This window comes from Atractosteus spatula, chromosome 14 (assembly GCF_055471065.1).
Source record: "Atractosteus spatula isolate fAtrSpa1 chromosome 14, fAtrSpa1.hap1, whole genome shotgun sequence".
Taxonomy (NCBI): Eukaryota; Metazoa; Chordata; class Actinopteri; order Semionotiformes; family Lepisosteidae; genus Atractosteus; species Atractosteus spatula.
The window spans coordinates 9,739,963-9,767,337 of NC_142719.1; the positions used below are offsets into that span (position 1 = coordinate 9,739,963).

General features: G+C 38.5%; 2 protein-coding genes across 5 annotated transcripts in view; one reads left to right on the top strand and one right to left on the bottom strand.

The window, feature by feature from the left end:
• The window catches only part of ext1c (exostoses (multiple) 1c), a 109,249-nt gene extending 90,708 nt beyond the window's left edge, over positions 1–18,541 (top strand). For all 4 annotated transcript variants that reach the window (XM_088932370.1, XM_088932373.1, XM_088932374.1 and 1 more), the window contains 8 exons: positions 1,293–1,412; positions 11,774–11,906; positions 12,860–12,978; positions 13,562–13,657; positions 14,135–14,221; positions 15,546–15,706; positions 15,907–16,078; positions 17,942–18,541. In XM_088932370.1, coding sequence (XP_088788496.1) covers positions 1,293–1,412; positions 11,774–11,906; positions 12,860–12,978; positions 13,562–13,657; positions 14,135–14,221; positions 15,546–15,706; positions 15,907–16,078; positions 17,942–18,127 — 1,074 coding nt within the window. In that variant the 3' untranslated portion in view covers positions 18,128–18,541. The remainder of the gene's footprint in view (positions 1–1,292; positions 1,413–11,773; positions 11,907–12,859; positions 12,979–13,561; positions 13,658–14,134; positions 14,222–15,545; positions 15,707–15,906; positions 16,079–17,941) is intronic.
• A 3,154-nt stretch (positions 18,542–21,695) lies between these two features.
• Positions 21,696–26,973, bottom strand: LOC148820587 (mediator of RNA polymerase II transcription subunit 30). The gene is made up of 5 exons (XM_088932558.1): positions 26,800–26,973; positions 25,649–25,879; positions 24,498–24,656; positions 23,948–24,037; positions 21,696–23,060 (listed from the first exon to the last, which is right to left on the bottom strand). The coding sequence occupies exons 2-5, from the start codon at positions 25,874–25,876 to the stop codon at positions 22,965–22,967; spliced, it is 573 nt and encodes a 190-aa protein (XP_088788684.1). The 5' UTR covers positions 25,877–25,879; positions 26,800–26,973; the 3' UTR covers positions 21,696–22,964.
• Positions 26,974–27,375: the final 402 nt, after the last annotated feature.

The window sequence follows — 27,375 nt, forward strand, 5'->3', positions numbered from 1 at the left end:
TGTGTGTGTGTATATATGCAACTCTCACAAATATTATTGAGCAAACAAGTACAGTGTAACTTCTTTTCAGCAGTAAAGGTGTAGTAGCCTCCCACATTCGAGTGGTGGGATGGTGAATGTCCTTGTATTTTAGATTCTGCATATAACCCGAGCAAACTGCATCATAGCTGCACAATGGCTCCCAGCAGTCACAGCTGAGTCGCTCCACTGAGAGCATGGTATCTCCAGGGAGGAATCTCTGTAGTGTCGTTTGAAAGCAAAACTCTTGCGACGCCACAGAAAGCTGCCATCTGTGTTTCAAATCCCTGCTGTCAGTCTATGTAACTGTTATTAAGGATTTGCAAGGTAAAATTAAGTCCAGACATCTTTTCCCAGCTTTAGAGAGCTCTCTGCATGATTCTCGATAGACTCACCTGGTCCCTACACAGTGTCTTGCAAAAGTATTCAGACCCACGTGCAGTTTTCACATTTTGATGCTTAAAGTTTGCTGTCATGACACTTTGAAGTCGCAATTAATATTTGGTAAACACATAACCTACTCAACACAGACAAAGCCAAAAACAGCAAAGCAATGAAAAAGCAAATGTGAAAAGGTTAAAATGCTAAGTAAGTCTGGGGTTTTACTTATTCATAATTTTCCCTTAGTTTCTCTCAGTATAATATGCTGCATGTAAATACAAAAAGACAAGAGTTTTTTTTTGTTTTTTCATCTAGTCATCTCAGGGGAAAGATACAGGAAGAAAAAGAATTCTGCCTTTCTTAACAACATCAGATATTCAGTTTATTTAACCATTTATCATATAGGCTTAATCATTTTTAATATGCATCATGTGGAACAGGCCAGTCATGTTGTGAAAATGAAGGTTTTATGAAAGAAAATATTTTATTAAAGCAAAGTCACTCAAAAGTGCAGGGAGTAAATTAAAATCAAGGAAACAGAAACCTGCTTTTATCTCTCAGTTCAATCACCATTTTTGTGTTCCAAGTTAGGAACAGTGCAGTTTTATAGCTCCCAGGATAGACTGATTGACTGAACATGAAAACATACGAATGCTTCTGCATTCTCACGCTGGTCAATAAGTCTGTCACCATCACTGAGAGCACAGCACTCCACCTGCTAATTAGGGTGTGAAAGCAACTGGCTTGCAAAAATATGCCTAAACAGGGCTAGAATCCCATTTAATTTGAAGGATAAAGGAAATGAAAAACTCTCCTGCCTGATTAAATGTAACACTTTTTGGCCTTCTACAGGCACACAGAATCCATGGAACTCTGTATCTTCTCTCTTCCAGGTCCCCTCCACTGTTCGCTCCGTCAGTAACGACAAGATCCTGGCATTCCGACAGCGCACACAGATGCTGTGGGAAGCCTACTTCTCCTCTGTTGACAAGATCGTGCTGACCACGCTGGAGGTGGGTGTTAGAATGAGGCTGGTACAGATGGCGCCCTGCATTCTGTGGGCCAGTCTGAGACACCGGCATTCCAGCACTTCCAGTGGGAGAGAGAGAAGTAGAGCAGGACTGGGCAAGGAGCTTTTTTGGAATGAAAAATAGCATTTTGGAGAGAGGCAGCCCATCTGCCAGCCGTGTTGACATGCCAGTTAAACTCCAGCAGCCGCCTGTCAGGCAGAAGGGGCATCTTTGCGAGGCTGGGTCGGGGTGGCACAAGGAGACAGACTAGATTTAACTGGTATAGAGTCTGGCAAATGAAACACTCCTAGGCTTGGCCCCTGTCAAAAATCTGTCATGTGCAAGTTCATCTGAATCCATCAGATTGTCAAACAAGCTGTGGGGCAGGGTCCCTAAAGTACCATTCTGGAAAGTCATAGTATTTTCTCTTTTTTGTTCCAAAGTGAGCTCTTGGTTACTTAATTTAACTCTTAACTGAACTAATAACACAACCCAAACCCAATTAAAAAGTAACAGATCTTGCAGTTATTGTAGAAAATCTTTAATTTCGCCATTACTTTGAGGGTAACTACGAAGGAAATTCAAGTTTAGCTATGTTCCTTTGACTTTTTGCGTAAGACTTTTGTTTTCTCTGTAGCGCATCACATCCTGATTCACATTTTTAAATGGTATAACCTTTGTGCTCAGTTACTAATAAACTGGATCAAACTACTTTGTTTTCCAAAAGAGATTTCCGAGATATCAGCCCCGCTTGCCTCTCCTGTTGTTAACTGGCATATAGCTTTATGTGCTTGGAGCAAAATGAGATAAAGCTTTCTCTAGCCCCACTGGAGTTATAGGGATAGTTGCCTGTAGCAATCTGCACATGTACTATAAAAACTAAGTGTTGTTCTGGGGTCAAGAACTCTTTAAGCAGAACAGCTTCAGTGAAACAGGGGATTGATATTGGAGTAGAGCCAAGGAACAGGAATCACATTCATTGATCACAGTGGTATTAAATCAATCTTCACATTTCTGTTGATAGATACGAGATAGTTAGCACATTTTACTATATATAATATGGTGGAGTGGCACAGTGGCACTGGGACCCCGGTTCATTTCTATAATTTCTATGGTCACCCTGTGTTCATATGGGATTTCAGCTCCATTTTCCTCCCACATTCCAAAAACCTACTGGTAGGTTAATTGGCTTCTGGAAAAACTGGCCTCAGTGTGAGTGTGTGTGCCCTGTGATGGACTGGTGACCAGTTCAAGGTGTATCCCGCCTTATGCCCATTGCTTGCCAGGGTAGGCTCCCCCGTGACCCTGCTACCATGAATAAAGTCGTTAGAAAATGGATGATTATATACTGTACTGTATAGCATCTTACAATGAAAACAAGAATATTTTGACTTGGCAGAATTAATTGCTGCCTAGAAACTATTGCTGTGTTACTCTGAAGGCTGAAACATGTGTGGCCAAATTTGAGAAGGGGTGGAATGGCATACATTACACATTTTATCAACAGAATATGTTGAAAAAAATGTTAAAAACCTTATTTGACTTCCTTGTCAATATGTAATTTATGCTTCCCAATTCAAGCCTTTTGACCTACAGTAGACAGCAACAACTACTCATTTGGCTCGTTACACTATTAGTTTTATCTTTAGTCTCAGGTAAGCTTGAGATGCATAACTGTTCAAGATTTTTATGCTTCAGTGGAGAATCAAACATTTCGAGTAAAATGGCGGCTTCAAAGAAAACAGGTTATATGTTCATTCTTTCTAGCCCTTTTGAAAACATTCTCAGACAACGTATCAGAAGTGCTTCAAGGATCAGGGCTGGGTCAATCAAAAGGTCCATACTGACGTATGGAAACCAAAGCAGTATCTTTAAATTCTGTATGTAAAAATCAAGCAACCGAGGGAAGTTTAAAAAAAAATTGCACAATGTGCAGCAAAATGTGGAAATTTACACATGGGGGGCTTTTCCCAGTTGTTTGGAAGTTTAGTTCAGGGGTTTGCCCAATAAAGACGCAAACAACTTACGGAATAGAATATTCACCTGTGTCAAATCATATAACAAACAACAGACATTGGTGGTAAAAGATGCAATGGTTTCAGTGCTGTACTCGATGAGTGTGGATCTACAGTAAATGACCTACAGTACTGTATAGCAGTTCTGATCAGCAGTTCTTGCGAGATACTGTGACTCAGACAGAATCTGAGAAGAGATGTGCTGTCTAAACCCCATGGCACAACCACAGGGCAAGATATAACAAAGACGTTTGTTAATCATTTTGAGTAAAGGAATTGACTTTTCACTGACAACTCACAGTGCCCCTGCTATAGTCAGAAAAACAGTAGGAATTTGTAAGGATCATTGAAAATCAAATTGGCCACTTGACAGTAAATATTCATTGTATTATTCATCAAGAAAATCTTTGTGCCAGAACCTCTAATTCTGAGCTTAATGATGGTATGACTACAGTGGTGAAGATAGTCAATATTCTTCTTGCTTGATCTGTTTTGATACAAAGGCAGGTTCAAGCTTTGTTTCAGGAGATGGACAGTGTAAATGAAGACATTCCACTTCACAACAATGTTTGTTGGTTCAGCCATGGAAAGATTTTGGCGCTTTGTGGATTGTCTTAATTCATTAAAGGTCTTTTTTTCAGAGAAAGGTTACAATTACCCTTAGCTGGAGAAATGGATCACCCAATTAATATTTCTGACATCTTAGTGCATCTAAACAAACTCAATCTCTGTATGTAGGGTGCAGACCAAACTGTTTTTTTTTTAAATAGAAGGCATTTCTTGTGAAACTTGCCATTTTTTCTCAAGACATTGACACCTCTAATTTCCTCTATTTCCAGTATATTAATTGCACCATCATGTACTGTAAAAACTAAGTGTTGTTCTGGGGTCAAGAACCCTTTAAGTACATGTACAACTGCTCAGTGTTGCCAAGAAGGGAATGTAATGTTAGATACAGTATAAAGCTTTGCAACATTTTGGCCTGATGTTTTCCATTCTGATCAAACCACACTACTTTGATACTAGCAACGCGGATTTGATGGGGTTTCAGTGGGCTGGTTTTGATAATTTCAAAATGCAGCTCATTGAACAACTGAGCTTAATGCACACAGAGCTACGGAGAAAGATCACAGGTTTTCTATCATCACCTGCTGGAAGTTCCTATCTGTGAAATTTCACAATTTCACATCTGAAGCCATGTTTGTGTCCCTCCCAGAGCCAATTAATGACTAAACACTCAGAGGCTTGTCTGCTACTTAAAGTCTCAAATTATGAGGATGAGATTGGTGAATGCAGGGCAAGGATCACACTAAAATGTGAGATCTGCACCTGAATTTATAACTGAAGCTGCTAAGTAATGGGACTACTATTGTATTATTTAAAAAAAAAAAACTATTAATAGCATGAAGATCTTTGAATAGAAGTCAGTAAGTTCACTCTTGGCACGCTCCTGAAAGTATAGTATGATCAATGCCAAAACATATTGTTGCTGTAATCACAGACATGTTTTTAGGGCATTGTATAAAAGATGGACTTTACATGCAATAAATAATAAGTTAAATCCAGAACATCTTAATAAATAAATGATGGTAACAGCAGCAGTTCATTAAAACACTATAGTCCTTTTCTGACCTGGAGCTGTTTTTGCATTGCTCTGTTTAGAGAGTATGCTTCAAGCATCAGCTCTGACCTTAAAATTCCTGTAAGAATATCAAGGAGCTCAGCATCAAATAAAATGAAAATGCGATGACAGACCACAAGATAACATTTTCATCTTGTTTGTGCTGTTATAACCCCGTAGCCTTCTCTAGAATTTGTCTCTCTGTGCTTATGGGCAGTGAAAAGTTGTAGTCAAAAAATCACATCTGTCATCATCCAGGCTATTTCATGAACACTGAACTGAGATGGAGTCCATTCCATTAAAATAAAACTTTTGTAATACAGTATGAGAGGAATATAAAGTAGACATCCACTTTTATTCTGCTTACTAAGTCAGGTGCTCTTACTGTGCTGAAAATTAAGCAGTATCAAAAGCCATGATTCTAGTCTGTGAAATTGCAACCTTTTCTGTGTGATTCTGTAACAGTGTTAATTTCAGCTATTTTTTAAGGTGCCTAACAATTTAATGGGTAATAATTTGTGGCCAAACACTGCTGGTTAGGACAGTTTTACTAGAATTGTTTTTCTTCAGAGACTGTAGATCAATGTTTCTACTGAGACAGTCACGTGATTATCCTATGTTTTACATGAAATGTGTACTCTGTGTTATAAAATAACACATTAGAGGACTATAATGAAGTGTGCAGTAGTACAATAGTATGATAGTTGAGCTTTAAACGGGAATGCTGTTAACATAAGATTCATTTTCAAGGAAGAAAATGTTAAAAAGTAATTTTCACATAATAAAGCACATATCGAAGATAGTTTATAGTCTGTGAACAAAATGGGAGAAAGATACTGCTTATAACTTGTTTTTAATGATTTTTCGTTTATGTAGCAATTAAGATAGAAAACATTAAAAGTAAATCCAACACTGACTGGGAAGAAGAGGATAATGACAGCAGTGCACTAGCTTCAGTCTAAAACCTTAGCAATGGACTTCATACTTCTGAATAATACTATTTCTTGTCCCCAGTAGATTGTCTCCCCATTGGCGATTAAAGCTCTGGAGAAGCATGGCTTTAGCACTTTCTAAAACTTTTGGGTTAGTGCCTCAAACATTCAACACAGAAAGAAGAGACAGCCAGGGAGAACATTATGAGTAATCCTGCAACAGTGAAATCAAAACATTTGATACAGAATGAATCTACAGCAAGCTTTTTCTTGAAGTATGGTTTTGTGCATCAGGCAGTGTCTTACACATACACACATGCAGAAGGCTGATCGTCACACAACTACATAGACAGAACCTTAGTAGAAAATGATAAATCCCCTCTGTTTTGTGTTCCGATTTTCAATGTGTCTAGTTTCTTTATCATAAGAGCCATGAAAAGTAACTTTGGCAAAAACAGAAATAACTACATACTGTAGTGCTGCATAAGCTATTCCTGTAATTATAAAGGCTGACAGCAAGACATGGTTGTTACAACAGATCCTTTAGTAGGGAAGAGTTGAGTGCACTTAAAATAGCATTTAGTGTCTGTACACAGAAGTTATAATAGTGATTGCTGATATTTTAGTCAGACATCTGTAGACAAGATCAGACCCAGTCAGAACCTAGTTTGCTTGCAAAGAAAAGTAAAGTTCATTTTTGTTCTCATGCTGGCACATATAAGTCCATTAGAGCCATGAAGCTAGCAGGCAGGAATTTGTCATTCAAATCCTGTAGCACAACATGCAAACTTGCGCTGTGAGTCAAATAAGTAGATTATAGTGGAGGGTGTTCAGGCAGGCGAGAGCTTATTAGCCTTGAAGCTTGGGTTAGTAATAGTGATTTTCCACAAAAAGGCTCTTGTCCAAATAGCACTGAAAGCAAAGCTTTGGCCTGAACTTCCTACATTGGAGTGCCACTTTTCACTACACTGTTCACCTCCCTAGGCTTGTAGATTACCTTCCAGTCTCCTTTCATTACCATGTCAGAACCTGGCTTTATGAAAACTGATGCAGAATTTTTCTCTTTGTTTTATGAGTCTTAGATTTTTTATCCAAAGACATAAATATAAGGGACGTAAAAATAAACGTTTGGATATTTCTTTCTAATGTATGTACCGAGTAACATGTACAGTATAAAACATCTGATGTTTCAGACATGATGCCCAAGTGGTTACCTTGAATTCAAGCCCTGATCCAGGCCTGTACTGTATATACCTTTCAAAGTAATTCAAGATGTTTAGGGTTCATATATTCCAGGTGGAAATGACCTTTGAGAGACTGGGGGATTAATAGGATTTATCAGTCTTAGTCGATACATTTTTTTGCTCAGATGTTTATTTTACTTTATTTTTAACTTCAGCAAATTCTTAGTCCAAAATACAGAAGCAATACATATTTTACCAGTGCTAAATAAGACACTGCATTTTCAATCCAGTGGACTTGTAAATTATGCTCATTGAGTTAGTCAGTGCAGGGTGGCATAAAGCTGAAAGCCCTTTCCAAAAAATATATATTTCTGGTGTCAACAGTGTTAAGAGTTTTCTCTAATGCTGGTTACATGCATTACAACCTCCATAGTGGATGGCTAAAACAGAGATGCTGACTTGTCTCTGTATTTGTTACATGACCAGAGCAGTAATTCTGTATTTTTAGTTTTTTGGAAAGTGTAAAATTAAAAAAAAGTACAAATTAAAAGATAAAGTTAAGCCCTGCAGCACAATTCCTCCAGGCACAGGTAGAAATAAAATGTATGGTTATTTTGTATTAACAAAAAATTGAGACATTTCTATACATGAAGTGTTTTGAGTGTTTAAAACAAACTACCCAGCCATATTGTTAATGATTACTCCATTGGAGTCTGGAATACAGTACATGTTTTAAAAGTAGTTCGATGCATTAAAATTAAAAAAAATATGATTAACCAAATGGTTCATGATTTTTGAAGGATCATAATCAGGCAATGGGGTTTAAACACCTCATTTGAAACATTTATAATAAGAAGACTAATAAAATATCATTGTCAATTCTATGCAAGATACGAATTTCTTTTCATTAGGCAGGTACTTTATTAGAGCACTTTTCAAATGAAAGAAACATACCATTTGACATCCATGACTACAGATTTCTTAAAAACATGTCAACATAGAAAAAAATATCTGTATAATATTCCAGGTGTTTGATAATAATGCTGTTGCCTTTACTGTAGTCCAGACTGATCCTAGCAGGGTTTGGCCTCAGTCTGGGGCAGGACAACTTTAATACCACTGCACCACCTGCTGGTTATCTATAGAAATGCAACTCTTTACACTATGCTGTTGAGAAACTGCTTGCCTCAGAATGGGGTGCTTCAGGATTGTGTCAAATTACTGGTCCTGTGGACTCATACATCTGCTGGTGCTCCTTGCAGCTGAGCTCTTTATTTAAATAAATCCTCTGCTGAAACAACAAACTACTTGATTAGTACCCTTGCAGTTTTTTTTTACTTAAAGGTTGGAGATTATTGTGGAGTTATTGGAGTTACTTCATACTGTACATATTATTAACTGTATGAAGACCTCAATTATTCACTTTGGGATTAAGTCAAATTCAATTGTCTGACTACTCAAGCGTGTTTCTGTTATATAATATATAATATATTAATATATATATTATATATTATATAATAATGAAACATAACTTATAAAATATCTTAGACATTTTCTTTTGAAGATTATTTAATCAAAATTATCAATTAATAAAACATTGCTTTCTATATGTACTCCAATATTGATAATGCATGCGAAAGAAAAGACTACTACACTTAATTTATTCAGTGTGATTAAAATGTGTGCTATAACACTCAAGGTAGAAAACATTTATAATATGATTGAAAGCACATTTTAAAACATTTATCCTGTATCTGGTTTGCTAATTTATATATCTATTCATTTGTTTTTTAAAAATAACTTTTAAAAATAAATTTTATACTATTTAATTTCACACATGCTTTTCTTTAAGTCATACTTTATGTCAAAAAAGCACAATACTACTAGAATTCATGGGTATTATATGATAATTAAACTAAAGACAATATTAAATTGTCAGAATTACAATGGATGCAGTATAGTCAGGTGTTAGTAAACATTAATGCAGGTTTAATGTAATATAACCCACTGTACATAGTCTACACGTGCTGTGTAACACTCGGTAATCCCTGACATTATGGGGTCAAATTATCATTAATAATTGTAGTTATAATTATTATAGCAAATTAATGATAGGAGCTAATTTCCATTTGATGTGATAACTTCTTACTTTATAATTTTAACACTCACTCCTTTGTTAACAGTCTTACATTAAATTGACTTCCTGTGTAATAAAAATATACTGTAGCATTACTTGCAGTGTTTTCTCCTTCATCATTATCATGCTCTATGCAACACGGTTAGATTCCTTTTTTTAAGCGCTGGAGTAGAACAGTGTTGCTCTGATGATATTTCATTTTTATTTTGGATAGGCCAATCAAAATAATTTCCATTCAGGGTAACTTTTCTTCACAGTGTTTAGGAGCCACAAACGAAAATGAAGGCAATAATTCAAATTTAAATAAACATTGAATATAGAAATTTGGATCGATCATTTCAATTAATTTTCCATTAAGGAAATCTCCAGTCCTCCAGGGTCATAGCATTTTAAGGATTTCATTTAATTGTAGACAGAACTCTTAAAAAATGAATGCTTATAATTACTAGAACTAATCGGTAGCTATTTTTAATGACTAGCACATAATTCAAGCAAGCAGGCTTAACTGTCTTGGTTGACAGACAAGAATGTAAAAAAAGGCTCCAAACAACATCAGGCCATTCTGCCCATTTCCTTGTTTGGTTCTTAGTAGTTTAGTTTTCTGAGAATTCGAAGGATCCCAAACAGTAGGCTTCTGCCACAAGATGTGGAACTGCTTCCACAATCCCACAGTCCTCTGTATAAAGAAATATCTTCTGTGTTTGGTTTTCAGTAGCTCTAAAATTAATTTTTTCTTAGATTTCCTGGATCCTGTTGCGTTTGATCTCAAAGAAGTTTGCTGAGTTGTCTTGGTCTTTGCCTTTTAAGATATTGACTTGCTTTTACAGTCAAGTCATTTCAGTCGCTCCAAGGGATTAAATAACTAAATGAGTCATTACCAGCCTCAGGTTGCTCATATTGCATGTAATAGATTTTACCCAGAAACACAAGTTGAATTCAGAAAATGCAGTGGTTCAATATCGAAGTCCTCAACAGACCACAAACTAGTATGTCAGACAGATTTCTTGAAAAAACTTATTTTATATTACCTTAACATTAAGTAATTACAAAATTAGACATAAAAAGCTTTGTTGTAATAGTATATTAATATAATAATAATAATAATATAATATATTGTTGTAATAATATATTAAATATTTTGTCAAACACAATGCAATGTACTATACACAATTGAAAAAAAACATGTAGTAGATAAGGTTCAATCCATGTACTATAAACTAGATTACAGAAATTTATTTTGTTCTGAAAATATATTGTTCTGATCTTCTGTATTGCTTTTTTATGTTGTTGCACAAAAGCTAGTCTAATTTAATACCACAGGGTACATTAGAAGAATATTGCAGGAATATTTTATGGCAAGAGCAAGTCATTCAGCCCATTAGAGCTTACTGGTGTCTCTACAGGAGTGGCACTAATTGACTTTTTCTAGGCTTTCAGTTACAGTACAGTATGTATTTGCTCTGGGTTGACAGTGTCCTTGAATGCCATCCCCCTGCAGGACTTCCAAATATCTTCAACTAATACAATCTTCTTGATCCTGATACTTTATCTCTTATCATGCTGTGTCTTCTAAGAAATACTCATCTGCTGTTTCTGCTCAGAATGGTTTTTGCCAGGTTAACACACTACTTTAGCAGTGTAGGCTTTTGAAAAGATACTCCCCAATTTTCCCCAGTTCAGCTCTAGAGAAACAGGCTCACATCTGTTGAACGCTGTACCAAGAAACCTTTACACAGTCAGCTTATGCCCATATCAGATTTGCGACGTCTGTGTTGTACAGGAGTTATCATGCCCTCTGCGGCCAGAGGGCGCTCCTTCTCTGTCCTGTCCCTAGTTTCCTGTGCTTTGCTGTCCTTCTGGTGTCTCTCTCTGGGGCTATATATTTCCGGGTCACTCATTCACCTTCGCTCAGCATTGAGGTCCGGATGTCCTGAAACCCGTGTAGCACCAGGTCGCCCCACATCCACTACCTGAGGGCATAGGTTTCTATACGGCATTTCCTGAACAGCTGAGCCTGGGCTAACCCCTGTCTCGCCGCTATGCAAAAGGTCTTTTTTTTCCGCTCTCCTGCCATTCCACGGTTCGTCCCTTCCGACATCCGTGACAGGAGTAGGCTGTGATGACAGTTTGTCTTTAAATGCCTTCAACTTAATATTTCTATCTTGATAAGATGAAGTGCATTTGATTTTGCAACATGAGCAGGCAACCCCAAATTCTGCATAAAAACCAACAGACCCATCATCCTATGGATCTCTCACTTACTTCTTTTGGTTTAGAGATAACTGGACTGCATATCATATTACTGGTACAATTAGATGAACAAGAAAGTGAACTTGCAGGGTGGTTAGTGGCTCAGTGGAATCTAGAGAGCACTGCCTCCTGTGAAGGCTAGAGTGTGTTGTTGTACTTTCTGTAGGTGAAAATAAAAAGTCCCATCCCGACCACTGTTCGGCATTGCTGTTTCTGTCTTCCTAGATCATAAAGGACCGCGTGTTCTCACACATTTCTCGCAACAAGCTGATGTGGAACGCCCTGCCTGGAGGTCTGCTGGTCCTGCCAGAGTATTCAACCCATCTGGGACACTTCCCTTTCTACTACCCAAGCCAGGGTGAGACTGTGGGAGAGATGGCAGGGAGGTCCTGGGGCATCCTTGGGACAGTCCCGCGTTCTGGTTTTTCTTACAGCTGAGCCCTCAATCCATCTTCATGAAGCCAGTTCAAGCTTCCCAATTATTTTTGTGTCCTAAAACAATTGCGGTTACTGTTCTCGTAATAGCGTAATCATTTTACAAGTAGCTGCAAGGGTACCTGCTGAAAGCAGTTTTAAAGGTCTAAAAAGATATGGGGGGGATTAACATTCAAGACGATTCAGCATAGGGTTTTCTTCATTAGCCATATATTCAAATTCATTTTTGGATCCTTCAGTTCTTTAATTTGCAATCAGTAGCTTGGATTGTATCATTAGGAATCTTCCTGTAATGAAAGATTGTATCATTAGGAATCTTCCTGTAATGAAAGAAGAAGTACAGTAAAAGCACACTGTAAGTCAGTAAACGTCAAGTACAGAGGTGTTCATCGTATTGAACAAGAGAACTGAGGAAGGATACACTTTCTTAACTAAAGTAGCTCTTACTCACATATACATATTTGTCAGCATTACCCATTTATCCAGATGGCAGAAATTTTGCTCTGGCACAGGCTTATGTGTTACTTATGTAACAGGCCTATGTGTTGCATCAATTCTGGATCGATGGGAATGGCACACATTACTTGTTTAGTAGTGAAGGGCATTTATTTAACCATCTCACCTTAAAGAAATGGCTTTTATATATAAATCTCATTCATCTTTCCCTCGCAACTTACTTCAATGGCAGCCAACATTACAGCACTGTAATAGTCCACATTAGGATGTGAAGAGCTCTCTGTGTGATGGATGACTACAGTTTTGAGAAAGCCAGATGCACCATTATTCCACTGCCCTGTTCACCTTGCATATACGCTGTCCGTCTTTTGGTCTCCACTTACCCCCCTTTCCCTCTGCCTCCTGATCTGTCTCTCTCAGGTCTCAGTCCCGGGCAGGAATTCACTGCTGTTATCCACGCTGTCTCACCTTTGGTCTCACAGTCACAGCCAATCATGAAGCTCCTCCAAGTGGTGTCCAAGTCAAAGTACTGTTCACAGGTACTATACAGCATTGAAGGGCTTATTCACAAGCCCAGTGACTGCAGAATCAAATACATTGTTAGTCCATTAATCAGTGAATGATTAATTAATTAATTAATTAACTCTGCATTCATAAACTAATGTGCTTAATTGCTTAACCTTTCTCTGTTGATGTCAAAACAAGGTCAAAGGGTGATTTGTCTAGCAATTGCTTCATAGTGGAAGATGAATGTGGGGAAATATATCTGCAGGTACACCTACAGTACAATCTTATGAAGCTTTGCAAGCATAGAATTTTGTGTTAATGAAAGTGTCTTTTGAGGGGTAATTACTCCTTTGTATTGTGAAGGGTGCTAATTAATTTACATTTAGGGGCAACCAGTGTACCAGTGAAATAATATGGTTGGAGCAATCTATATCAAGCGTATTGAGGTTCATCAAGGTCACCTGATTTGTTTTGATAGCAAGGGAGAAAGGAAAGTAGGACAGCTAGGAACTCAACCAAGGCACTGTGATTAATGAAAACACGGTTTCAGCACTTACCACTGATGAGGGCTGATAATTTCCTTGCTGTGCAGCCAAGTCACCCCTTTCCTTTCAGATCATTATTCTGTGGAACTGTGAGAAGCCTCCACCGCCCAGGAGCAAGTGGCCCCAAACACCAGTGCCTCTGACCATCTTGGATGGGAAAAAGAAAGTAAGTCATAACATTACCGAATGTGTGCACACAAAGATAATGCCACCCTTTCCTGGGACTTGACTGAACCTCAAACACACAGTGAAATCTACCTCACATGTCAAGAAGTTCACTCCCCATAATTTTCTGTCCTTTATTTCATTCTGTTGATGTATGATTTTGCACAATTGATTTTGTTTTGCACATTACCTGTTTCCTGTTGTTGTTTTGCACATTGCCTGTTGTCTCTGTCTTTCTTATACAATTGTATTGTTGTTTCTTTGTACTACTTACCGAAGAGCTAGTTAAATAGCATTTCGTTGTACCATATACAGTACCTGTGTATGAGTATAATGACAATAAACTTGAACTTGAAACACTATAAGGAGCAAAAGTAACAAGAGTGAATGTTAGCGCCTGGGAAAATCCTTGCTCTACTTTTCAAAAACGCTTTCAAGCCAAACCATTTCCTGGGTTCTTTTTTGTGACCTCCCTCAGGTTAGTAGTCACTTCCTGCCCCATAGTGCCATTGAGACAGATGCCGTTTTGAGTCTCGATGAAGATGCTGTTCTGCTGACAAGTGAGGTGAGTCCTATGGCCTTTGAATTTGCTCTTGAGTGTGCAGATGCTGTATCATTCAGATTCTAGTAAATACCTTCAGAGCAGTGGTCTCACATTCATTCCCTGGAGAGTTGCAGTGTCTTCTGGTTTTTATTCTATCGAGGTACTTAACAGACTCAATTAATTCTGCAATTGTAATACATCCCCATCCACAAATGCTTAAAAGTGGTAATCTGGAAAGAATTGTATGTTTTAAGGGATCATCTGCAAGGGCAGCTTTATATAAGATGTATTTCTGTTCAACAAAAAAATACTGTAGCTGAAGCTGAGAATTTAAGAAGGCAGTGAGACCCCTGCCTTACAATATTGAAAGGCCTGGGTTGCATCATACAATATTAACTAGCTGTTGTCTGATCTAAATTTAAATCCCAGAACCAGTTTTCTTTTATGTAATTTTGCAATTAATGATAAATGCTTGATTACTTTAATACAATACAAATACAGTTAGTACTGTAATTAATACTAGTTGGTACTTGTCTGTCACTTGATGTCAAATTATGTTCGTATAACAGTAAACTACAGTAGGAGGCAGGAGTTACTCATTATTTATTCTAGCTCATGGATGACTTACATCCTGGTAAAGACCAATGGGACATTTGGCCAGGACGATGGGGTAACACCCCTACTCTTTTCAAAAAACGCCCTGGGATTTTTATTGACCACAGAGAGTCAGGACCTTGGTTTTACATCTCATCCATTTACATCACTATACTGGGGCTTTAGGACCCACACAGACAGCAGGGTGAGTGCCCCCTACTGGCCCCTCTAATACATCTTCCAGCAGCAACCTTAGTTTTTCCCAGAAGGTTTCCCATCTCCCATCCAAGTACTGACCAGGCTCACACCAGTTTATCTTCAGTAGGTTGCCAGTCGTGAGTTGTAGGTTGATATGGCTGCTGGCATATTAACTTGTGAGACATCATGAAGATGATTAAATCAGACTACAAAATAAAATGCAAAAAGAATATTATTCAGTATTCAGTCAGTGTGCTCCGCTCGGGAAAAGCTTGTAAATATACTTCTCAAGCCCACATAATCAGGGTTGCTTGCAGGACCAGCTGTTCCATTTTTTTATGAAACAGGGAATAGATTTTCCCCCAGGCTGACTAACTCATAAGATTGTCTATAAATCCATATCTAAATACTCTTTCCATTATAACAAAAATTAAAGGCCCCATTTCTACCTGGTGTTATACTGAGATTATGATCTTCACTTCATAATAATGAAGAAATAAAAACAACAAGGAATGAAAAAAAAAAACAAAACCTCACATCCTTTTTTCTGCAGGTGAACTTTGCCTTCCTGGTGTGGCGCAGCTTCCCAGATCGGATCGTGGGATATCCTCCCCGCAGTCACTTCTGGGACAGTAGCAAGCAGCTCTGGGGCTACACCTCCAAATGGACCAATGAGTACTCGATTGTGCTGACTGGGGCAGCCTTCTACCACAGGTAATCTAACCCTATAAACCACTCAAAGTTTGGTTATTGCAAACTATCTCCAATTAAATCAGAGATGAAGAGCAAAGACAAAAGCCCTTCAGCTCTTGTAGTACATGAGGTGTCCTATATACTCTGCAGCCGTAGAGCCAGATCATGATCTCACCGCTGTAATGATCCCACACTTCTCACAATGGTCTCTCTGTACATAGGTACTATCACCACCTCTTCACACACTACCTCCCTGCCACTCTGCGCAACCTCGTTGACCAGACAGCCAACTGCGAGGACATCCTGATGAACTTCCTGGTGTCAGCTGTCACCAGGCTCCCACCAATCAAGGTCACACAGAGGAAGCAGTACAAGGAGGTGCAGGGCCAACAGGTGAGTTACAACTGCATGATCTTCAGTCAAAAAGGGGCGGGGCAGAAGAGCAACGACAAGCTCTGACCTCCCGACTAATGTGGGCTGAGGGTTGCAGTTCTCATGCAGATTGATCCATCTGTATCCGAGTCCTGCAATGGACCAGAATCTTATGCACTCACAGACTTTCAAGTCCTCTTCCTGCGATAGAAAATGGGATAAAAGCTGTTCCTGAATTTGAATATAGAATTTACATTGTGTTTCTTCATTACTCTACAAGAGAAAACATCAGTAACTATCTTTTATAGTCTAGAGCAGTGGTATCCAGTTCTGGTCCTCCGGCATCTCAAGTCTTACAGGTTTTGAGGGTGTCTTTGATAACTGGCTACAGATAATTGTATTGTTGTATATTACACAAAATAGTAAATTAGGCAGAATTAAAAGATAAAAGAGAGTTTTTAGTTAACTGCAAGATCAGATACGGGTTGGGAGCTCATTCTACGCTCTTTGGGCAACAGACCACATAACTGGGTCTAAGCAAAATCTGAAGAGCACAAACAACATGTAGGTGAAGGGTATGGGTAATAGCTCACTGACATAGTCATGAGCCAAACTGTTCAACCTTTTGAAGGTGTGCAGAAGCATTTTGGATTGTAGATTCTTTTGGAGATTGATTTAATATTTTAATTAATTAAGCCAGTTTCCCTTTTGCTCAATAACCGAAAGCTTGATTGAAATGAAAGCCAGCTCAATGCAACAAGAGGCGGAGACCCCTGGAATTAGGTAATGGGCACAGTTGTAAACAAAAAGTAGCACATTTGTTCTGAAAGGTATTCACCACTTCATTTCTTTGGAGAGGGGGCACCATATGTATTGATATAGATGTACTGAATCATTTAGCTGCATACTGGGAACAGTATTTAAAATCAAAAGCATGTTACAGATAAGTTATAGTAGAGTTTAATAGGCAATACATACAAAAATAATTTTGAAAAAAACTTCTGAAAATGTTTTAAATAAGAGCATCTGTAGTAGTTTATAGTAGTAGTGTACGAATGTGCAGTATATAAATCTACAGTATTGACCTCCACTGTTCACATCAGCTCAATTACTAACAAATTAAACTTGTATTGCCATATACTTTTACAATCCATTGATGAATTAAAAAAAACTGAGCAGCACCAATGAAGTTCTTGTAGCACCAAAAAAATGCATGTAGAATGTTTTTCCATAAAAGCATTTTCTTAGCCAAAAGCCAGTAACTGTAAAAATATCCAAGAACCTTGCCAAGTAACACTAATGCTCAAATGAACCTACATCCCAAATTTTCCAGACAAATGATTAAATACAATACAAAAACAAAATACAAGTTATTAACAGAAGTTTGGGAGGGATAACAATCACAAGTCAATAACACACAGCTGTTCCTAATCACCCTCACTATGAAATTCGCTATACTGTACATATCGAACGTAAACACCTCCCTTTGCATTCGTCTCAAGCATCCCTCCTCTACTCCATCTCCACCTTGCAGCTGCCCCTGGGTTCACTCCTCTCTGAAGGGGCTTCAAGCCAAGTGGGTTAACCCAAATGTTTCTCACCAAATATTCCAAACATTCACAAAGCATTCAATTCCTGGATGTTGTTGTGCCTAATCAAATATTACGTGGAATTCCTGTTTCTCCATACCGGAATTTATTTAATGAGAACAATCACATCAATAGAATATCAGTCATGAGGGAACAACAAAGGTTAGGAACTACTTTAATTTTATCAGCAGGGTGAAAAGGGCATTAGTCAAGAAAATCCTTCCTGGCCCCTTCCTAAAGAGGTTTTCTGACTCCCATGATGCTGTGCTAATGGTTGTCTTCGCTCTTCCCTCAGGGAATGAAGAGCACACACTGGGCGAACCCTGATCACTTTTCCCAACGGCAGGACTGCATCAACGCTTTCGCCCGCTGGTTCGGCTACATGCCCCTCACGCACTCGCAGTTCCGCCTGGACCCCGTTCTCTTCAAGGATCAGGTCTCCGTGCTGCGCAAGAAGTACAAGGACCTCGAGCGCCCCTGAAGGACAGACTGGGGAGAAGGGTGTAGGCTGGCAGGGACTGCGCTACCCACCTTTAGCAGCAACAATGACCAGCACTGCACCCCCCTCGCCCCCATCTCGCAACTCAGGGATGGTCGTTCCAGATTTTGGATTTAAGAGAAGCAGCTGGAAGAGCCATGGCTAGCCTCCCTTCCATTCTTTCCTAGCACCTAGAGGCTGGGGAGAGAGAAACTGTGACAGAGACGCACTACAATGTGGTTCGGCGTCCTGTAGGTGGGCACGTTTTTCACAAACTGGACATGAGCTCTCTGTCGCCAATGGGCTTATAACCAAGCATTAATACTCTTTCTACAGATTGACAATAAAAATACACTCTTCTGTAAGTAAGATTGTATGTAAAACTGAATAAACAGAATGATGATCTCCTATAGGTTATCCCTGCGAGAATGTCTTCTTTTACAAACTAGGAATGTCTACCCTGGATACATGAGATTTAAAATCAAGGTGGAGTGTCACTGGTAAGCTAAAATGCCTAAAGCCACTAACACTAATGGTGGTTTGCTGAAGGTCAAAAGAGAAAAAGCAAATGTCTTCAATTTCAGTTCTATGTCCATCTGTCATTAAAATTCTATTTCTTGAACTTGGCAGTAAACGTGATAAGATTTACTTTCATGAAAAACAGTGTATGAGAGCAGGTTTAACAGCCCCAGTCTTCCATAAAAATATGCTATTTAACCATTTACTGTTAAACTGAAGATTTTTTTTCAAATATCTTCCCCAGGCAGTCAATTCCTCCACATTCAAAGTATTGACTTTGACATTCCTATCACTACACTAATTATTGCAAATAATTAGTAGATGAAATACAGTTAAGACTGTAATTTTTTTAAATAAAATATTTAGAATAATAGAAATGCCAAATATTTTGTAGTACACACTCTATTTGGAATACTTAGAGTATTTTGGCTTGCAGCTATTATCCCAGTGACCACATTCAGGAAAGAATGCAAGCACAGCACTGGTCACAGGGGGCGCTGCGCCACCAAGAACTGAGAGAGCCTAGGCCGACTAATCCCAGGCTATTATCTCGATCCCAGCTGGCTAGTGGCATGATCTAGGCTTGAACTTGTGCTCATATAGCTCAGCCTGCACTAAGAAGACTAATTGCAATATAAATGGAAATTTCACATTCTTACCGGATAATGACTGATTTTCTATAATAAACATTTTATCTAATAAACAAGATGTAATTTATTTCATTCTATTATAGTGTGTCTGATCAACAGAGACATCTAGACTTATTGATCTAGACAAGAGTGAAAGACTCTAACAGTGTTGAAGACCGTGCCAATATAAAACAATTGAGTGTTAGTCCTTTTGGCACTGGTCCAGTGGCTAAGCTTCATTGATCACCCCATTGGCATCTCACTTTAAAATTTCAAGGCCAGTAAATTAATCAATCAGACTCCTATTAGGAAACTAAAAGCCTCCTAACTGTTAGGAAACAAACAGTTTGCCATTTTATACTGTCTCAAAACAGACTAAGTGACAAATACAGCAGTTTTGTCCTGTAAAGCTGACCGGCAGTATCTTTTCAGACCATGTGGGTCATTAGTACCTATGAGAAAAAGGAGATACAAATCTATGGTTTGACTTAAGTGCCACCATGGGCTGACTAAAGCAAATAACATTCTATCATTTTGCTTTTGTTTCCTAGCAAATGGCAAGAGCTGTAGATTAGGGGAGAACAAAGTATTGTTGCTTTTGTGATTTCTGAAATGGTTTAAAAAGCAAAAAATAAGACAAAAGTAATCCAAGATCAACTGTAACTGCAAAATCAAATAAATTAAAAATGGTTTTGCTCGACTCTGGTTTCATTTTTATACTATACAATTTGCCCTATCAACTAGTAATAGTGAGTGGCTCTTAGCGCTCCCTGCAGTAATTTAATTGGCTGATATGAATACTGTCAATCTATATGTTTTCCTTGTGGTGTTCACTGATGGCACTAATATTATGAATATTATACACTCAAATTTACCTTGTTCTGTAGAAGAAAATACTGTTCCTTCTGCTTCTGCTCTTCTGCTTAGTTCCATAAGAACTGCAGTGCCTTCAAGCTTTGTTCCTCCAAAGCAACTGCTCTGTGGTTGAGTTATTTCCTATAAGACAACCTATGATAATTTGCAAGATCTACATATAGATTAGAAATGCTCCTAATCCAGTTCCTGGAGGTCACTCCACATGGCTTTCTATCAAATAGCTAAGCTTCTTACTTCAATTTCTCAAAATTTAAAAGTCATAGATTTTAAGTTACTAGTTAGACAAAGGGCAACCTCCAAAGTTTTCAAGATCTGAAAAACATGAAATAAAAAATAAATCCTATTATTAGTTTATTGAGGTTCAACTGTATATATAAGGCCTCAAATGGAACAAAAATAATTTGCCACAAAAAGCAGAAATCGCTGTAGCAAAGATTTTTAATGGCCTAGAATCCAGCAGCTAGAATCCTACCGCCACAACCATTGTATGAGATTAAATACAGGTGTCAGAAAGTGAACGCAGCACAGGCTGTAATCAACACAGTTTGTAGATCTCGTCAAGTCAACACAAGATTTTAATTTGTGTGGAGCAGTTCGATCTGTCCAATTAAACCCTTAACTGAACAAATGTAGCCCTTCACCTGAGGTCTCGTCCTGTTGGTTTTGGTGATTACAAAATTAATGGATTGTTACCAGGGCAGACCATTCCCCATAGAAAAGGCTTGTGTTGGAATACAGGAGTATATGGTTTTGTATGGAGACTTGAGGACACTTTCACAATATACAGTATGTTTCTTGTGAGGGTGGTGGGTGACTGGACTCCAGAGAAATGGCTACAGGAGAACCTTGGATCTCAAACTACTACTATGAAACATGTATAACCTCTTAAACTAGAAAAACATGGTCAAACTATAAATTATTTACCGTTACATTTTAAAGTATGCTACTTTAGATAAAACTCTGCTAACAAAATAACTATATATATATAGTATACAGTATGTATAATCAATGCACATACACATTTTGATATAAAAGGATAGGGGAAGGTTAGCCTAATCTGCACTGCAGTCTTGTCTGATAGAGAAGACAACAGTAAGATATTCAATTCTGGTAGCAAACTGAGTCATGTTAATGGTTAAATGCTTATGGGACCCATGCACACCCTTCAATCATTATGTAATTTCTGTTTATAACCCGATGTGGAAAGACCAAGGTAGTCAGCATTTCAGCATGTGGCACTAGCTAGCAACCAGCCTTCTCTCTATTACAGCCCTAATGAAATTTAGATGCACTGAGCTAAACTACAGCGCAGTGCAGAATGTTATTGTTGATTGATTTATCTGGCTTCTACTTTTATCCAAAGTAACTTCCATTTGTACCCATTTACACAGCTGGATCAATCTGAGTGAAGTTCATAGCTCAAGGGTACAACATCTGCACCCCACAAAATCCTAGTACTGAGTCCATAGCCCAAACATCTATACCACATTACTGCCTACATTTCAAAGACTACTGCTAGGACAAAAATACATTGGAAAGAAGAAAGATACAAAGGATATTCCAATTTATTTCAGTAAAAAAATACAGAAAGATTCTATTTTACATCTTCAATAGTTTATAATTATGCCAAGCAGTTTAGACGTACAAGAAGGACAATCCAAAAACAGAACAGTCCTTTATGCTGTTGTGAATTAAAGCTTACAATTACAATTTCTTATCAGGAATCACAATAAACAGTTGTACTTTCTAATTACGTCTTTAACTCCGTATTTAATTCTGGAGCTCAGCGCAGAAATGACATCAGCATACATTTTAAAAGGTTTATTTATTTTTTGAAATTCTACTCACCAGATTAGGAATTGCCAATTCTGAAGATCCATTCTCACCTCTTAATAACAGCAGATGTTATTTTTGCCTTTTCAATTATTGAATTAAAAAATCCAAACAGGTCAAGGGTTTCAACACAAAACCCTACCCCCTTTGCTTCATAAATTAAAGACAAGGTTAAACAAAAAAAAACCCATCCCTGCAAAAAAAAATAATCTCACCTTCCATCAAAACCAAACAGATTGCTCTCAAAGAGCAAGGTTCCTATGTTGTCACAGAATAGTGTCTATTGTTTAGTGGTTGAAGTCTAATAGTTCAGTTCAAGGAAAGTTGGTATTGTAGTCAAAGCTTAAATTAACAGTGGCTGGTTAGGAATACGTTTAAAGAAGATGGTGACTAATGGGAGATTATCTTCTTTGTCTCATTATTATTTCCAGATTTTTTCTTTAAGATTCATGTTTGATGTTATCAGGTATTGCTTGAAACAGACATAAATGTGTAATTGATATATGATGGATGAAACAGCACAGTGGAACCTGCCAATTTAGATGCCTGAATGCAACAACATCAATCATCTCGCTATAAGAAGACATGGAAAAAAAAAGATACAGATTTCCTAATATTGGAAACATGCACAATTGCTAATCACATTTACTATTTACTAAATAGTGGCAACAGCCACCCACGATGAAAAATGTATCATTTTAATTGGAATCCAAGTATCAGGTAAATATAAATCCAATATGTTAAGATGCAATGATATAGTCAAACCATTAATGACACTTTATTATTACTTTTGGTGAAAAAAGCATATGCATTTAATGTGGCAGGTGATCTTCTTGTGCAATCAACATGTTAAAATAATGTTCTCCATTTGTGATACCCGTCCACATCAAATGCTTCAAAGGGACAATTAGGAAACAACACTGGGAAAATGTTTGTAAGGGAAAGAGAGCATAAAACCACAGCCAGCTGTTCCAGGCCTCAGGTTACTTCCTCAGGGTCAGCATGGCATTGATGTCCCACAGCAGGTTTCTCATCTGGTCCATCAGCACCTTCATCTCTTGGTTCTTCTGCTTGACCTTCTGAACACAATCACCACACAGGACACTTAATGTACTGTATGCAGAAGCCATCCCCTCCTAATTCAAGGCTAATGGACCAGAACCTGCCTGCAAACACCCACCATCCCCACACCCATGGTAGTGTAGCACTATACACCTGATTCATGACTTTGTAAATAGTATAGAGTTATGTCCTGGGTATCTGACCTCAGTGGGGCTGGATGAACAGGTTTGTGAACAACACAAAAAAGACTTGCTTTTAAATGCAAAACAAGAAATAAGAGCACATTTAATCTGATAAAGTATTGATATTATAAGTGGCTGAAAGGAGCCGTGTGCAGGATTTACTTCTTCATGGATAATCTGTCAAAGATTTGTTTCCGATAGATCATCTGTCTGCTCCATGTCCAGACTTAGTCTATGCTTTCATAGTAAATAAAAAAAAGTTGCATTTACAGAGTGCTTCTCTATCCTTAAATTACAAATAAACTCATGTAGTCTACACCAGTAGCACGGCATGCCCAGAGTTCTATTGTGACCCGTCAGACTTTTAAACAGGCAATACAGATTATCTGTAGTGTTAACTACACGACAGGGGAAAATCTATTTGAAATCTGAGAATTCCAGTTAAATTGTTTGAGCTACCAAGGCTAAGAACCCTATTTGTTGGATTAATACAGAATTTAGAACAACCACAAACAGCCTTCTCTGTTAGCATACTTGGGCGTTAATCTGGAATCTCCGGTCACGAGGGTGGTGTGCCACCTACTGTTTCACTACCTCATCCAGCATCAACCGCATTAACCTAGGTTCCTAAAATGATCTTCTGTACTGTGGTTAATCATGTCTGGAATAGGGAGAGGTAATGCAAGCTCAAAAAAATTCCTTGGGATTATTAAATGACTAACCTCACTTATTTCTTGACGCTCCTGGGTGACGGCAACGCTACAGGGCTCCACAGGCACTATGCTTACCTCCGCACTGGTGTAAGGGATGAGCTGTGAAGACAGGAAAAAAAAGTGAGTCATACCAGAGCCTTTGAAAGCATTGGGCAGATTTATAAAACAGGAAAAGAAAATCCACTTTCTGCAAGTGGGACTTTACTTTTTAAAGTATATTTGTAGATTTTCACTTTCTTCCATTCACAAACCTTTTTTTAGATCAGTAAAAAGGATACCAGATACCAGGTTTTGCAAATACAGCATCAATAAACTTGACTGAAACAAGGAGTGGCGCTGTTTAGCTACTTGAGGCTGGCTACATGCTGTTTCACTTGGGTGTAAACCACCACAGCACATAAATGTACTGGCATGTTTAATGAAATGAATAATGTGGTATTTGCAAGTTAGGCAACAATGCAGAGAACTCCCAATGCTCTGCTCAGAAAAAAACAAAATGAAACGACCCAAGAACATATGTTGCCAATTTTACAATGAGACAAAAAAAAAAAGAGCAGACCTCGCTGGGCGTCTCATGGAGGTCAGAGGTCATCTCCATGCAGCGCTCGTAGAGCAGGCGCAGCTTGCGGAAGAGCAGAGCCAGCTGGCGCAGGTGCTCCTGCAGCTTGTTGAATCGCTCCTGGTACACCGCATGGCTCTGAGTCACGCCGTTGGGCAACTGAAACAAAACCGAAAAGAGGTTTACGTGAAGGCCCCTGGAAGCACAGAAATTTCTATAAAATCATAGATGTTGTAAGATATATTTTTTTTTGCTGGCAAAAGTTACAAAATGATAAAAACGTCAAATCCAAAGAAGCTTCAGGTGTAGGTCATTACGGGCATGGCAGGCTACCATTGTTCAGTCGGCATCTTCACTTTGGACCAGCCTTGGAACGTTCGCCCAAATGTCAGGTTGACAACAAAAAAATAAATATAGCAATGAAAATCACCACTAACCTAACCACAAAATAAGAAACACATTACCGTTATTGCACGACCGTCGATTTATCTCACACCTTTCTCCAAGTTTCTGAGCAATCGCGCGACTGAGACAATGCACATATTGTAATGCAGAGTCGTATAACACGTTCAACATTTTTACATTTCTGCTTTTCAGAGCGGAACTAACCTTGTTCCTTTGATGCCAAGGCACATTGACAGAGGCCTCCGCACAAACCATATACAGTAAGCAAAGCAGTGAGAGACAGCAGTTACAGAAAATGATGTGAGAGAATAACATGCCACACCTTCATTACACTAATTCAGTACAGCGTGAAGTGGGTTCCCTCCTATATCTATATGTAATGTGCTGTGGGATCCACTGGGATAAGCAGGAATCTATTATTATAGTGGCGATACCAGTTTATATACTCCAAAATACAGATGGGTCAAAATATCAACATGTGTATTCAAAATGAAAATTTTCATATATTATATACATAGCCCAAATCAATGTAAATAATAGTCTGGTGCAGCAGGATTTTTAACAAATGTACAAAACTGTTTCAGCCAAGTTAAGCATTTCCTGCTGGACAATGTAAAAGGAGGTTTTGGGCAGACGTTCCTTCTAATGAATTTACTATGAAAGGGACAGCCTGCACAGCTTGCCCACGGGGAAATTAAGAAGTTCGCAGTCCAAAGAGTGCAATGAGGTCCACAGGTGGTTTTTACCTGTGTCGCCCTGGTGATCTGAAAGATCTCCATGGTCCGCGTCACAATGTCCTGGACTGTTTCCTGGCCGATCCGGCAGAGGAACACGGGAGAGATCTCGCGCATCGCGGCCTGGGGGGGCAGGGCGGACTGTAGCTGGGCTGGGGTGCCCTGGGTGAGCTGCCCAGGCTGGGGGTGCTGTGGGGACAGCCCGGGCATGCGGGTCCCTGCCGAAGGCAAGGCTGTCATTGCCTGCAGAAACAATGCAGTGGAGTTACAGGCAACAAGCACATATTCTACTGAATCTTAAACACACTGCCTTGTCCAATTAGTTAATGTCTTCTGACAGATCCTAAGGACACCGTGGAACCTACAAAGCTCCTCACAATACGCTACTAAAGACAGTGTGGCACAAAGTCAGGGCATTAGCAATGTCAAAAAACGAAATCCTTATCTGTATCTGCTAAAGGAGATGTACTGTATAGGCCTGACAAGAAAAACTGCCATGAACTGGAAAAGACGCCTTAAACTCAGACCCTTGCATGTTACAGGACTTGAGCGTTCACAGGAGCATTGTTTTGACAGGAGTATATTTTCTATTTCAACGCCGTGACTTTTTTCAAAATCAACGCTGTAAAAACACACGACTAACGGTATTTATGTGAATACAAATGCCATATTTTTAATAAATGTATTACTTTACACTACAGATATATGGGGCACAGTGCAGTTTGGGGAGGAGCAAAATTCTAAACCGAGGACTAGAATCACAACACGCTAATGTTTCATACGCCGTAGAGTGATGTGAACAAGCGGTGTTTTACATCATATAAAAATACATTTGTCGGCAATTAAGAAGAAACAGGTGAAATTTTTTGGCTGCAAAACATTATATTCTTAGTTTAACTCATATATTCCTGGTTCTTCATCTAAATGTGCAAAATTAGACATGCCAGAGCCCTTAACAGCAATAAGTTAAATTTACTAGCTGCAATCATTTAAATGCAATATAATCGCCATGTTAAAAAAAAACAAGACTTTGCTCAAAAGTCAACCATTCGACCGTTTTAATACACTGCGGAGACCAGTTATCTGAACTAACGAGAACAAAGAGGAAGCTTAACAGAAATCACACGTTTCCAAATCAACTTGGTACACAGGATTATACATACCGACGAACTAATATGACGTATTTCCCTCCTGTATTAGTCTCTGTTTAATGGGATCTAGACAAGGAATTTTACCAAAGCTCCTGGATACAAAACAACCGATTTGAATCCACGAAATAAATTTCGAGCCTCTTTCGCTTCCCAATGAAACACAAAGGCAGGTTATGATGTCATTTCCTTTAGTTAAGGGCGGAAGTGCGGGTTATCGAGAAGCCATTATGTACTGTATGAACTATGGTTAAAGGGGTTTTGATACATGAAGTATGGTTTGTCTGCGTCTTACATTTTTTTGTGTGTGTATAACAGCATGATATACAGGTAGCAAAATTAACACATCCTCTGGTTTTGGTCATGCAGTTTAAAATGTAGACTACATTGCACATAAAGTACAGCTCCATGCAACTTGCCAGAAATGTGAAAATAAAACAGTATTACATCACTACACCTGCTACAGTATATACACCCATCCATAAGGCCAGTGTAATTTCAGATTACATTGTATCTCCTGCAGTGCGATACAGGAAAGAACAATTGCCACTTGCACAGAAGATTCTGAGAAATGTACACTTAAGACAGACT